Genomic DNA, 15,855 nt, shown 5'->3' with positions numbered 1-15,855 from the left:
GTGTGTGTGTGTGTGTGTGTGTGTTTGTGTGTGTGTGTGTGTGCGTGTGTCCCCTTCAAAAACGTAGAGTTCAAGCAAGGGAAAAGAAAGAGCGAGTGCAGGTGCTGACCTCCTGAGCTGCTCACATATGTTGTTATCGGTGTGTAATTTCTGGGCTGCAGATTCTTATCTCCTTATCAGAGAACGGCTGGCGTCCTGACGTCCGCCCATCAAACGGGGACTCTTGGCCAAAATTGCATCAATCAGGGTCTGGAGCGGAGCGGGGCTTTCAGTTCCTTAAATTGGTGGAATACGGAATCTACTTCCAGTTATTACCCTCGATTTAAACTTTTGATGGGAAACTGTGAGAAACAAAGTCGAGGAAAAGCTGCAGAAATATTGATTTGGGGGGGAAAAGAACAGCCTGCAGTTGAGACTATGTCATTTAGAGTCTCAAACTCGTTATGGACAAGGTCAGCCAACGGATAAGCTTCATGATATGATATCATACTTTATGGCCTGCGGTATCCTTAATATGATTCTTATTCAAATGTGAATGATTGCATACATAGGCCTATATCTATTAGAGTTGAGTAGATTAAAGCTTTAATATCCCCAAAGGCTAATTTGGTTTACAGCCAGCAGTCAATTGATAATTGTTCACAGAGTAGTAATGCTTTATGTATCTGTGGCCTCAATTGCATCACTTGCATCAGCTCCCACAATCAGTGATTGAACTTAGTTGAATTATTACCAGCACACACCTCTTACACTGATTTATTGTTTTCCGGTTGGGGGCTCTGCAGACTCGCAGTAAAAACACATTTCTCCTGTTTTCTGGGACCCAGAACCTTTGATCTGCAGATGAAGATTAAATACCCAATGAAAAGTTGTGGAATGGACTGATTTTTCTTTGCATGCTTGCTCATCTGTGGCTCAGGCTGTCTGTCTGTCTGTCTGTCTGTCTGTGTTTGTTTGTTTGTCTGTCTGTCTGTCAGCCAACAGGAATGCAAGTGACTCCTGCCAGCAACAGAATAGTAACAGGAAGCAATCACTTCAGGAGCAAAATGACTATTGAGAAGCGTCAGTCATGTTCACGGCCAGAGCAGCGAGGATGTTGCACACAGTGATGCTGAAGAGATCTCAGGTTTGTGTCTCCAAGAAGTTCTTTTTCAGGACTTTACCTGCTCCATCTACACATATTCTGTTTCCACAGGTGGTCTGGTGTTTTAAATGTGTATATATTTACGCTGGCTCTCACGTGTGTATTTGTGCTTTGATGTATGTATGTTATTTTATGCGTCATCAACTCACAGTTAAATCTTTCCCTTCTAAACTAACAAATAAAATCACAAGTGGGTTTTGTGTTCGTCCGAAGCTGTCTTGCTGATATCAGGGTGAATTTCACAAATGTCATCATCCAAACAAACCACATAATTTTGTTATTATGAAATTGATGGCCTGACCGGGTGTCTATGGTACCACAGTGTTGTCTCTCCTCTCTGCTGTGCTTGCATTTTGCTGGCGCGGTCACATGATCGCTTGTGACAGAGGTCGTGAGGGGTCAAGTGGAGTCATGAGTAGTATCCTGACATCCTGCCAGTCTAATCACCTGTTTATTTTTTTAACAACCAAACTCTGATCCACCCTGGCTGAAGGAGGGAGAGAGAGACAGAAGAAAGAGAGTGAGAAAGTGACAGTAAGAGGATAGGTTGATCATATTTGATTTACCTCATATTTAGCGGTAGATTTGGTACAAAGCAGCCTGTTTGTTGTATCTTTTTATTTATTGAATATTTCACTCAGTGTGTTGTGAGGAACAGGTCTGGAGGCGGAGCTGTTTGAGGAAGAGCAGGAAGTGGGAGGAGCCCGGCTTGTATAGAGCCTACATATATGGGGCTGAGTTCAGGGGTGAGCCCTATGAACTAACTGCAGCAGAACCCGGGTTCTCTTGTTTGTCTGATTGAAACTCTGAGTTTCCTTGCTCTGAGTACATAAACAGTACATTGAGTTATTGATGTTAGAATTAGGTTTGATTTGTTGATTCTTGCCAGTAATATTTGTATCTTGTGTCTTGTGAGAATATATGGTACATCTGTTGAGATAAAACCAGCATTGATTGTGCCAGCCTCACTTGCACCACAATACCTGGTAATCAGCTTCTCCTCATACATTCCTGATTGGGGAATATTCACTACACAGAGTGAATATAATTTAGCTTCAACGAAGACCTGACAAAAGCAGATAAATAATATACTGTGTATATTTAAACTGTTAGACAGACTAATTTCCCAACCTTAAATGAATCATTCTCTTACCTGTAGTGCTATTAATACATCTAGATTATTTTGGTATGCGTTGCCTTGTTTTTAAGGATATTGTTCATAGAGATATCTGCCTTTTCTCCAATATAACGGGGCTATATGGGGGACTATATCAGCTTGTGGGGCTCAAAGCAAAAAAAAATAATTGGAAAGATTCAATAGCAATGCATCTTAAATCCACAGATAATTTTGTATTCTTTCTGGTTAGCAATTTCTTGTTGGAACTATTTTCTTTCAACAGTCGTTTCTACTTGAAATGGCTGACAACAAGGTCTGCAGATGATTTCTGGAAAGATACATTTCTGTTTTTCAAATGTGCCCATTATATTCAAAAGAAGGAAACCATATCGATAAATAGCAAAAGGGAAACAAATATTTCATTTGGAACTGTCCCATTAAGGCCAATTGGAAGTTAAAAGGCAATACTAAATGCTAAAGGGATATAATGATATATTCATTTTTATTTAAATTTCATTCAAACCCATTTTAAATTACATTTAATCTACCAAGCATTTATAAACATGGTAAATCCATGTAGTTGTCTGTTGGGATGATCAGACTAAAGCTAACTACAGCTTGTTACTGCCCTCTTTTGGGAAGTACTGCCACCTGCTTTGTTGTGAATTTCACTTGTATTGACTAGTCTTCACCACAGAGTGGAGATAGATTATAGCTGTAACGCTGCAGATCCCTGACTGGTGTCCAATGGCAATATATACAATAAGGGCACTGCAAACGTTTTGAGACATAATTAGCAATAATGTAATGCAAATACGTTGTGTTACCCATATCAAATACATATAATAATTCCTTGACCACTATGGTTCTGGGAACTACAAAATGGTAAATTGAGACCAGAGTATTGAGAGGATTTTTAGCTGGTTTGTTTCTAATGTTGATAGATAGATTGCAGAGAACTATCATGACTGCATTACAGGAAGTGGTTCTAGTGTACACAAGAAAAATAAGTCATGAACTAATACAGTATATGATAATAGAGTGATTACATGTTTGCTCAAATACAATTTGCCGGAACTAAATACAGAATGTTTGAGGATACAAATGGAAACATTTCCAATGGACGAAAAGAACATTTCCTTCTCTTGTATTTGAATATGATAATATGTGTCAAGCACAAATTCATAATATCACACATTCCTCAATGTTTGTATGAGATTGTGCACGGACAAAGTTCAAAGAGTTATAGTTACAGCATCGTGTAATTGACAACTATGTCTGTTGGAGTGTGTGTGTGTGTGTGTGTGTGTGTGTTTGTTCCAAAGTGCTTCGGCCAGCTTGTTTTCTTTGTGAGCAACTTGTTGAATATTTTATCTCCGACTGGTAGGAGCGTCAGGTTGCAACGAGATGACTGACTGCAAGGCAGGAAGGCTCCAGAGAGCTGCATAGGGCGCCACCCACCTAAATACAAACAATAAAGAGCTGGTGATGATAATGAGATATATAATACCACAGATGCAAAGGCATGCTTTATTGTGATCAGCATACAGGCAGCAACCAGCTTGCAAACAAAATGGAGCGTTTAGCTGCCATTTCTCTCAGCAACTCAAATAAAATGGAGCTAAAAGGAGAGTGAGTACTGACCTTACATTCTCAAGGTGGCCAGAAACACGACTGCAAATGAATGATTGTGTCGTGCCGTGCGTCTGCTGGATGTGTCACAAGGAAGTTGATTGTGAATATGTTCACCATATATAAGTCCCCTCGATGTGCAGTTTTACCCTAGAAGGCTGTTTTCACATCTGTCTGTTTCCTCGTTGTTATGACGTCGCAACTATAGTTTGGAAGTCAATTATTGTCCAAATGAGCAGGATACACAAGGGAGATGTGGAAACGTAACATTTCTAGGCTACATACAAATTACTATTCCAAACAGTATTGTCTGTCTTTAGACATTAGGACAAAAGGGAAGATGAAGACAAAGACTACGAAGTATAAATCTAAGCCAAACTCTACAGAATTGATAAAAAAGTTTTTCAAAAAAGTAGAAATGCTTCTTATCAGAGCTGATTATTGTCCTACAGACCTACAACATTTATTCTGAAACTGTGAATAAAGGTACAATGTGAGCATGGGGTATCTCAGATTATTGCATGCACCCCAAGGCAGGGGAACATGTTACAGTTTCATCAAAAGAGCCCATATCAAGATATTCCGGTGCAGTGAACACATGCAACTCATGTAAAACATGTGATCTTGTTCTGTTCCTCTCTTCATGTAATGCGCCTCCTGTTTAGAGCTAGCCCCTCCCACTTCCTGTACACCTGCATAAAAGCTCACCTGTAGCATCAGCAGCACCAATCCTCCAGTATTCCTCTGGATCCAGAAGAGCCTCTATCTGAAGAAAACCTTGGTGAGTAGGATGCTTTTTAAAAATGTATCATTTCATAGCAATTTGATTTATTAGAATGATTGATTTATATTGTTTTCAGCAATTCCACCAGGTACTTTTATTAAGTGTATTACTTGAGACTGGAAAAGATGAAGCTATCTGAATGAAAATGATAATTGGAAGAAAAAGCTACTACCAATTTCCAGGAAATCCATCTTTTATTCTTGCTCTCTTTCATTCAACAGTTGTCAACACAACTATTTGTCGGCTAATGATGAGATGATTTAAAAAAAAAAAATAATTCCCATTTCCTACTGAACAAAGTGTTTCTTTGTGTCACTGGAATTCACTCCGAATATTTTCCCGATCATTTTCCCAAGCTCTATCTTTCATCTGAACAAGGACCGTCTGTCTCCTGCTGGGTCCTTTGTAGTTTTGTGGGAACGGTGTTGCAAGGATCAAGTGACAGAGAGACGGACAGGTCCCCTTTCCCGCTAATCCACACACACACACACACACACACACAGACACACCCACACACACACACAAACACACACACACACACACACACACACACACACAGACACAGACACAGACACACCCACACACACACACACACACACATACACATGCACACACACACAGACAAAGATTCACTGTCCATGTTTGACATCCATAGAATAACGAGTCACACTTAGAAGTCCAGGAAGTAATGTGAACACCTGTTATACATACCATCAAATGAGGTTAATAAGGAGGGGATAAAATATGAGGTATTTATACAAAGTAACACTGAGAATTCATTATTTTTTGTGCACTGGATCTAAACAGAGACATTATATTCATATTCTTTTATAAGATCTAACTACGTCTCCATGGTCCTAACCTTTTATGAAATCAATTTTTTGTAGACACTTTTTATCTCCTCACTTTTTACCCCTATTTTCCTGAATCCTCCATTAGTATCTTCTTGAATACAACATGCACCTTATTATCATAGTAATAGACTATATGAGAGCGTTCTTAGTCCCGCTGAGAGGCTCTCCTTCGACCCGGGGTTGAGCGTTGCTCATTTCCATTTAGATTTTACACTGACTTGAGTTGAAGCTGTATTTGAATGGAGCCGAGATGGACAGACTGAAGAGGCTGTGGCCACAGTCAGTGAATGTCTTCCATGCAGATGGTTCATTTGAAAAGCCACTAGTCGGCCAAATGAACACTCATTGAAAGACTCCTTTCATCATTTTTAGTGGTCTTGAATATAAGGTCCTACTTGCATTTAGCTCCCAAATGCTGGAATAAAACACATTTACCTAAGGGCCACAAAAGAGCTTTTCCCCAGCCAGATCTCATGTCATTTAAATGGCTGCAATGAGTCTGGTATTTGAAGTATTTCCCTTATGACGTGTAATTTGAACATCCATCCAGTGTCTATTTGGAGCGGTGAACCTTTAGCAGCTGCGATGGGTGTAACACATGTGATGTTGCTCTTGTTCTGTTCCTCTCGTCATGTAATGTTGTTTCCTCTTGCCTCACAGCCCCCCCACCATGGCCTCCAGCATGTCAGTGAGAAGCTTCTCTGTGAACCGTCAGCCCTCCTTTTCCAGTCGCTCCCTGATGGACACCGGCCGCGCTCGCTCCCGCGCTTCCGTGTCTTTCACTGCAAGCAGCCCTCTGAGTCGTTCGGTCTCCGTCAGCCAGGAACTCAACGGGCCAACAAGCCTCAAACTTAATGGCCTTCACAGCAACGGCATCAACGATAAGGAAGCCATGAAGAGCCTGAACAACCGCCTGGCCAGCTACCTGGACAAGGTCTGACGCAGTGAACCCACACTGTTGAGCTGTTGGTCGGCAGCCAAATGGCTGATGGGTGTATCTTCGTTTGTCACCACTGAATCAAACTGTCTCTTTCTCTTTGTCTTCCTCCAGGTGCGTTCCCTGGAGCGCTCCAACGCAGACCTGGAGATGAAGATTAAGCAGCTGATGCTCGACCGCATTCCCAAAGGTCATGACCTTGATTCCATGATGGCCCAAGCTCATGCTGTTGAGCAAGAGGTGGGCATGAAGGGACATACATTATACTGACCTGCACTCAGATTGCCAGTCTGTACAAGTTTTATCTCAATGAACAAAAGCTCAAGGTTCATGACGATGACATTTGTTATTTTACATATCCAAAACACCAATGCAAATGTGGACTTGTGCAGGAGCTGCATCACTTGATCCATCCGAGGCAGAACCTTGACCTACGCTTGAACTTTGAGTTAACTTGTGCCAAATGAATTAATCATTATTTTTGCCTATTTTTACCAAACGTAAAACAGTTACCGTTTATGGAAAATGTAATGCGTCATCTTATTGGACAATCAATGATTCAAACCAAGTCATGAGTCTTTTGAAACATTGGCACCCCACTTTTACCGCCATTATACATTTAAACATGTGAGTGTACATGAAGCAAACGACTGACTTTAATGATTGATGTTAAAGTCTAATGTTTCTCTATTTTGATATTCGGCAGGTGAGGAAGAGGACCTTGGAAAATGCTCGTCTCTTGTTAGAGATTGACAATGCTAAACTGGCTGCCGATGACTTCAGAATCAAGTGAGTGGCTAATGATTAAAGTAGGAAGGTGGAAAAGTGAAGCTATGTTGTCTGTATTTTTGTTGTGACTTCTTGCACTGTAGAGTTTAATCCATGATGATTATGATATGATTGATATTTGACTACAACTACTTCATGCAATGGCAGCCACTGGATATGTGTAATAACTGCAGCATGCTAGCATTACCATAATATTTAAGTGTTTAATATTTGTTACATTTACTGTAATTGTAATATTGCATCAACTTATATATTGAATATCGACTGAAATATTGATTATTATTAATAATAATTGGAAAAAACATCCTATCACTTTGATTTAGACCGCTTTAACCATCAATTTCCTGTTCATACAGATTCTTGAGGTTGTTGTTTATTAAAAGTTATGCAAAGCGATGTCATGAGATGGACAGAACTTTCTTATATATACATGCTTGTTTTCCTTCTGCAGACATATCACAGCTTTAAAGGTCTTTTAACTTCATGAGGCATTTTGTAAGCAATTGTAAAGAAAGTAAATAATTCTGCCTTTGTCTCTCTCTATCTGGACTTGAGGTGGGAGACAGAACTGGTCATGTGTCAGTCTGTGGAGCGAGACTGTGTTGCTCTGAAAAAAGCCAAGACCGACCACGAGCAGATCATAGCCTCCATGAGAGGAGATCTGGACAGCCTGAAAGAAGAACTGTACTTCCTCAAGAAAAACCACGAGGAGGTGAGTCTGATGTGCAACTATGTTGTATCCATCCTCTTTTCTTCTTCACCCACATTCTATGGTGTCTTTTAAAACGCTGTTTAGCACATTTACTTCTCCATTACTCGACATGGGCCTCGTCTCATTTTCATTTTGGTCCTCTCTCTTATTCTGCAACCTGCCCTCACGAACAACAAGTTGTTTGATATCGCGCTGGCCCACTTTAGTGGACTCATGAGGTCTTACTTAGAGCCTAAGAGGACAGATAAAAAGTGTCGATACAGGGGGTAAGAAAGAGAGGTAATTCTCTGGTTACTCTACACAAAAGAAGCAGGTGGATCTGGTTTCGCAAACCTGCTCTTTCGGCCCAATCAGCTGATTCGAGGCGTCCGGACTACTGTCCTCTGGGGGTGAATAAGAAACTCTGATTAATTTACCCCTTCTCACCAAGACAAGGATTACTAAAACACAATGTGAACAAAACTGCACCGATCCAATTCATGACCAGCTGTGGATATCGAGAATGAATTTCACTCACTGAGACTTACTTAGGCTTTAGTTGATCCTGTAATACATTATGCACATGTATCACCCATGTACACTTATTTTACAGTTGCTTGTTTGTCTTATCTCATCACATGTGAAGGTTTTGACCCTGTCCAGTGTGAGGAAAGTGGACTATGTCATTTATGTTGAAAGTATAAACTATCCCCCCCACTTCCCCAGCAAGGATACAAATACTGTGCATAAAAGAAAATACACAAGTGAACTTTACTTCCCAACAGAGGCTGGGCAATTGTGTGTGTGTGTGTGTGTGTGTGTGTGTGTGTGTGTGTGTGTGTGTGTGTGTGTGTGTGTGTGTGCGTGTGTGTGTGTGTGCGTGTGCGTGTGTGTGTGTGTGTGTGCGTGACAAAGAAACGAGAGTGAAAGAGATCCACTAAATAATCATGAATAGAGTATAGTGTGTGTGTGTGTGTGAGAGCTGAAAAGCCAGGTAAGGTGAGCTCTGCCCCATCAACTATTGATGGAGGACACCTAAATTATGAAGATGTCCTCACATCCTCTGTGCCACCCTGCTGTGAAGGACCCACTATTCCTTGTTCGATATGTCAACTGTATATTCACACACTGTACAACTTAAAGTTGAGGTTCTTTAAATGAAAACAAACAAACACATGCACACTGTGACAAAAGATAATTAAGAAGTTATATGTTTCCCCCTGCAGGAACTGGAGCAGATGAAGTCTCGCTTTGCCAGAGATGAGGTGAATGTGGAGGTGGCGTCGACCACCGGGCCGGAGCTGGGCACCATTCTGTCCGACCTGCGTTCCCAGTATGAGGGGATTGTCAAGAAGAACAAGGACCAAACAGAGCAGTGGTACTGCAAGAAGGTGAGGGGAGCAAGTGACATATGACGAGAGAATTATCTTTAATCAAGTGATTCCTTATTATAGGTCTGCAACTTACACCTTATTGTAATCATGTATTTCATTGTTTACTGTATATGTACAATTAATCACATGTGCTTTTATGTCTTTATTGAATTATTTAGTTAGTTTCACCTGACTCATTCTACTGGATCAAAGTTTGTGAGAAGGCCGAGACGAAACTTAAAAGATAGAAACAATCTGAGAAGCAATAGCAGACAGAATGAGAGGAAGCACAATATATTATACCTCAACACGTGCATTTTCAGTATAGAGTATACATTCCTGTGATGTTGTTGTGTCCTGTCCAGCTGGAGACGGTGCAGAATGACGTGAAGGAGAGTAACGAGGCTCTGAGAGGAGCTCAGAGCGACCTGATCGAGAGGCAGCGCTTCCTGCAGAACCTGGAGGTGGAGCTGGAGGGTCTGCACAAACAGGTGAGCTGCTCCACCTGAGGGGCGAGCGAGGGGCCCATGATCCCACAGGCACACACGGGACAGAGGAGGATTTCATTCTACAAGCATTCGCTGTGGTGAAAGAGATCTTTTGGTGAACGAGGTGTCTCCACATCGACACCTTTTGGCTCCATGAGAATGGATTGCTGAAGAGAATTGAATTGATTTGGGAATAGGAAATTCAACAATATGCACATTGCAGCACAATAATGTTGCTTTTTCCCCAATCCACACAAAGCAGTGCAAACACCACAACCATGAATTTAAAGTATGACTATATAACCTTTTCACAACGCCAGGATGAATTATAGCACGGTGTTAAAGAAATACCGGGATTACAAGGGATTTGTTAGATACAACACAGGAATCATATTCCGTTTATTTGACTTGACATCAATGTCTGAGACAAATTATGATGTTTTTGGCTCTTCTAATCCTGTGTTGACAGTAAACAAGTTCACCCACGTTGATGAGTCATGTAAGACATGGCGGATTCAGTTGTTAAATTGTATGGGGGTGAGTTTCGGTGGTGAGATTGGTAATCATGTCTGAGCAGCGATTTTGTTTTGAATGCCAAGGGCATTACAGCTCACGGGTATTTGTTGATAATGGTTTGAGAAATAATTTCAGGATCAGGAGACACTGAGGTTTTCATTTCTACTGGAAATGTGCCCATTGAAAGCACATAATGGAGTCAGGTACTGAAGGTTAGCTCTCTCACAATGTCACCTTTCTCTCCTCAGGTGGCGGCGCTGGAAGGTAACCTGGGTGAGACGGGCCATAAATACGCCTCTGAGATGGAGCGGCTGCAGGCCACCCTGAGCCTGCTGGAGGACGACCTCTCGCAGCTCAGGCTGGACATGCAGCGCACCAAGACCGACTACGAGCAGCTCCTCCGCATCAAGCAGAACCTGGAGATGGAGATCGCCACGTACAGGCGCCTGCTGGAGGGAGAGGAGACGTAAGTGTTGTAGACCGATGTGTGGGTGACAGCTGTTTTAGATCAGTCTCATAAAGAGCAGACAGGCATATTTCTTGAACTATTCTCATGAATGTGTTTAACTTGTTTTCAAGTCAATTTAAAGATACTAATTGTAACATGTTTCCTTTCTGCCCCTCAGAGTCAAGGAAGTTCCTCCTCCACCAAAAAGTGAGCACTTGGCTTTTAATATTTAAGTGATGTAAAAAGAAGTCACTGCTGGTACGTCAGAGAAACAGAATAACGTCCAAGCGCAGTATTAAGCACAGCAAAGAGTGAAGCACTGCTCATTCAGGTATTCTTATCACAACCTGAAGGAAACAGGGAGGCAAATAGTAACTAAAGCTGTAATGACGAAGGAGATAAGTACAGCAAACTGTTCACATACGTTTATATTGTAATCTGACAGCATTGACAGACACATATTCACACACCCAATTGGCCCAGACTAATGGCTGTTTTATGCACGGCAACACAATGCATACGCCACCACCGGCTCAGCTATATAGCATATAGCAACAAAGGTGGGTGTGAAAACATTTTTCCCAATGACGTACCTTACGACATTGGGATAACTGTTTTCACACCCACCTTTGAATAACACGCAGAAACAACTTGTAACTATGTCCTAATCCGACTGACTCATGCGGCTTGATTAAGCAAGCTGCAAGGTGTTTTGGCAATGTTCAACATCAAAAGACAAAGTACAACACAGAGCCAAATACTTTAAGACGCCTTCGTGAGACAGGAGAGTTTAAAAGTTTATTAAAGAAAAGAAAAAAACAAAACCTGTTTTTGGTGGCACATGATTCAACATTACAGAGGAACGTGACATTAAAATGATACGCCTCATTTTTAATGTCCCTTCTGGGCTCAGTGCCTCCTCTAATGTTTTCTCTTCTCTCCTCTCTCACACCACCTCATTGTCTCTCATCTCTTTTTGTCCAATCCCATATCATCAAACCTTCGTCTCATCTCATGAAATATCATCTCTTTTCATCATGAAATATCATCTCTTTTCATCGCAGCTTACTTTCTCACCAGTGTAAATCTCATGTGATCCCATTCAAACTAGTCGTTTCAACTCTTTTTATTGAATACCATTTTCCTCGTCGCTCTTCTCCCGTCTTCCATCTCATCTCATCTCATGTCATCTGTGTCTGTGCAGAAGAGCCTGATGTTCGCACCAGGAAGATTGTGAAGGTGGTGACTCAGACGATGATCGACGGCAAAGTGGTGGACGAATCCAGCGAGGTGGAGCAGATCGAGGAGATCAAGAAATAAAAAGAAGGAACAGAAAGTGGCAGAAAATGACACAGAGCTGGACTGTCAATCATTTATCTTTGCAACTGAGAAAATATTGTTTTGAATAGAGGACCTTTGAGGGGAATGGGTTGACTATGAATGGTTTGTGTTTTCAGAGAAGTGCTGACTTATCAGTGCTCTGATCAAATGTTTGTTTCTGCAGTAAATACAACAGACAGTATATATGTCCAGCACTGCTGTAGCTATGCATGCTTAAACCCATTTAGATTAGAGACGTCTGCGTCTTTGTGTGAGAGCAACCGACTAACCATCTTCATAGTCTTACTAATAAAATGCTGTTTAAACAAGATATTTATTCCTTAGTGTGGAAAAGTTTACTTTATAAAACCTTTTCTCCTTTTGCAAGGCTATTGTTCAATTGTCTTTACCTTTTTTGTGTTTGCACTCTGACTAAATAAAGTTTCTATAATCCATGTCTTGTGTCCATTCTGACTTAAACATAAACATTTAATGCTGAAATCAACCAATGGCAATAGGCATTGTCTTCGGTGGACTCAGTTCTGGGGCTACTGGGATGTTGCAGCTGGCTTTCTTGCTCAAGTTGGATAAAAAGATATTTTAAGATAATTTATACACACATTAACAAATGTACTTTACAACATTGACCATAAAAAAGGTTTTCAGTTATAAGGCTCTAAAAATGTTACTTAATGATGTATTAATATATTTCCAACGCATATTGAAATAATAAAGGGTCTAATTAAAATATGTGCAGTGTCACATGTTTAGTGTAAATGGTCATATGACCAGAGCTGCTTATTTTCTGGCTGCACCATGACGAAAGGATGGCTGCATCTAGGCTCTTAAACGTCATCCTTAATGTGTCTAATAATGATATAAGCATTTGAAATTAAAGTAGTCATAGAATGAGTAAACATGGGGATAACATCTGGGATAACATCTGGATATACATAGGTATAAACACAAAGCTCCGGTTCTACCACCTTTCTACTCTAGTTCTTTTAGTTTAACTTTGAGTGAAGTTCAGGAAGAGCCAATGACCTCACTCTCTCTCTCTCTCTCTCTCTCTGTCTCTCGCTCTCTCTCTCTCTCTCTCTCTCTCTCTCTCGCACACCACCGGCCACTTTATTAGGTACACTTCGACATTTTTGGTACATTTAGGGGTTAACGCAAACATCTAATCAGCTAAAAATGTAGTAATGTTCAAACCAAGCAAAAGATGATGTCAGAAACCTGAAAAAAAAAAAAAAGCGAGACGATGATAACAAAAGAAAACTTAGTTAAAAAGGCGGACACACCTGTTGCCATTGGGTTATGTGTGAAGTAATAATCAGCCAGAAAACATACTTCAGCTCTTTGATCATAGACAAACCCTTTTAATATATTAATCCAATTACTATGATGAGACAGAGTTGCAAAACAAGCACTGTATGTGTTGGGTAATATAATTGAGATGATTCACATAGATGTTCACATAGATCAGAGAAACTCTGATATATCCGAGGACGCTCAATAAGCACATCCTACCTACGCACTTCCATCGAACCTATGATTTAGCGTTATGATCTTTGGAGCGGGGGCACTGAGGTCACGTGGTCCTAAAACACTCATGAGCCGTCAAAAGGCGGAGAAACTAAATTAATTGACAAACTGAAATTTTGCTTTAAAAAATCAGTGGTTTTAAAGCTCTACAATAACAAGTGAAACTGGTGTTTTAGAATTAATCAAATGTAGAGTATCTTTCTTTAAACATCCTTTATAGAAAATGGTGTCTTGGTCTGCATATAGGGACTAAATGTGATCCTTGAAACACAAATTGACTCCAGCCTCCGGTTATCACCGTGAGCTCCTTGTTGCTTCAGCCCAGACGTTGTGATCAAAGCATTGCATGTGTCTTACAGAGCAATTAGAGTTATTTGTCAAAACAAGCCCCAGCAGATTCCCAAGTTCTCAATCAAACTAGAGTCAGATATTAGTTTCTGCTTTCTGAAAAAACACAACAACATCATAACAACAGTAATTTATCATGTGGCAGCGCCATTTATAATTTTAATGCCTTGCACATCTACCGTTCAAGCCAAATGACGCATATGTATAATGTAGAGGTGTCAATGTTAGAAAACGAGTCCCCTTTGTCGCCACTTTAAAGGAACAATTTTCCTCAAGTGAATGAATCCCAAAATTCTGCCATCGACAGTGAACCTTTGACATTTGTTCTGCAGTTAAAAACAGCATTTAAGACCTTTTAAATGATGTTGTTCATCACAAGATACAGACTCTCATTACTGAAACATGGTAAACTGCACTGGGAACAGATTGAATGATCTCCCTCGCTGAGCATCCAATTACCTTTTCTTGATCGTATACAAAACACAAGTTGTGCGGACTGAAACTGAACACAGGGTCATTTGAACATAATCAGCCTCTGTCAGATTCAGAGACCTTGGTGCATATTGAGACAGAAATGTGGAATATTGCTGACAACAATACAAAATATAATCTTGGTGGTAGCTTCAGGTACCTTGGTTTTCTTAACAATAGGCTTTTCTGGAAAGAGCTGCAGAAGTCCTACAGTCACAGGTTCATTTAGTAACTCAAGTCAATATTTAACAAGCAGAGAAATGTGTTGAAGTATACACTTATCTCCCATTTACAACCATACAGGAAGATACATTCAGGTCCAGTTTGTATGACCACTCAGTGAAATTCTTTCTCTGATAGAAATTAAATGGAAAATCGTCTTAATCTTTTAAGTGGCCGCAGGTAGAGTACGCAGGCAGCAGCCGCCTCCTGCCGCTCTTCTGTTTTCTCCACGCAGAGATAATGATGACGTGGTGAGGAGGAGACAGATCATAGGATTATGCGGTCTGGTGACTTTCAAAAAACAAGCTCACCTCCCGTGTTCAGGCACCATTTACAGTATGAGATCAAAACACAACACTACGTTTTCAATCAAACTAGAGTCAGATGTTAGTTTCTGCTTTCTGAAAAAGCACTAATATTTGGCAAAAAGAATAGCTTATTGGGGCTGCAACTAACCGGTTTTGCTGGATATCTTTTCAAGATAATAACAATTAACCTGTGAGAAAACTAAACAAAACAAGTTCAAATATTTGGCAAAAAGAGTTTTACACGGTTCAAAGCAACAATAACGTGCAACCTGTGCAAAATAAAATGAGTGTGTGAGCCATCAAGTTGTATCAGTATTAGTGGGTGCAATGAGCTACAAAGGTTTGCTTGCAGGCTTGAGACGGCCACTCTCAATTCATGCTCAATGTTGAGCATTGATCTGTATTTTGTTTAGCAGAAAAGCCGATCTCATAATCATTTACACAAAAGTACATTTATTAATAGTTAGTTTTATGTCCGCCTACTTTTTACTTTTGCTCAATAAAGTTCTCAATAAAGGTCTTTGTGCATTCTCCCTTCATTTCCTTGAGTTGACAACATTTTACCTATTTAGTTATGCAAGCTTCTGGTGAGAGGACCACGGTCTCTGAACATCAGACCACCAGTAAGCTCATTACTGATCAGTATTGTGTTTGGCTGCATTCTCCGGAGCTCAGGAGGGATCACAGCCACTTACCAGTGAAATATGTTGTCCAGCCTCAACTGCTGACAAATATTTCTGTTTCAATGCTTCAAGCAGCAATACGTTATGCATTGCTACTAAGGAATTGATATCCAGTCACATATACATGTTTTGAAAGTGAACTTTTTTTACAGCACAAAAAGGATACAATTCCAGTGATATTGTTT

The 15,855-nt window shown here is 40.5% G+C and overlaps 1 protein-coding gene across 1 annotated transcript; it reads left to right on the top strand.

The window, feature by feature from the left end:
* The first annotated feature begins 4,629 nt into the window (after positions 1-4,629).
* On the top strand, positions 4,630-12,521 carry si:ch211-243g18.2 (uncharacterized protein LOC559906 homolog). Its single transcript, XM_034547677.1, has 10 exons — positions 4,630-4,674; positions 6,192-6,465; positions 6,583-6,708; positions 7,175-7,257; positions 7,813-7,969; positions 9,175-9,339; positions 9,687-9,812; positions 10,574-10,791; positions 10,952-10,980; positions 11,978-12,521. The coding sequence occupies exons 2-10, from the start codon at positions 6,202-6,204 to the stop codon at positions 12,091-12,093; spliced, it is 1,284 nt and encodes a 427-aa protein (XP_034403568.1). The 5' UTR covers positions 4,630-4,674; positions 6,192-6,201; the 3' UTR covers positions 12,094-12,521.
* The last annotated feature ends 3,334 nt before the right edge of the window (positions 12,522-15,855 follow it).

The sequence above is a fragment of the Cyclopterus lumpus genome, chromosome 12, assembly GCF_009769545.1.
Source record: "Cyclopterus lumpus isolate fCycLum1 chromosome 12, fCycLum1.pri, whole genome shotgun sequence".
Classification (NCBI taxonomy): domain Eukaryota; kingdom Metazoa; phylum Chordata; class Actinopteri; order Perciformes; family Cyclopteridae; genus Cyclopterus; species Cyclopterus lumpus.
This window is presented reverse-complemented; position numbering and strand designations above follow the sequence as displayed.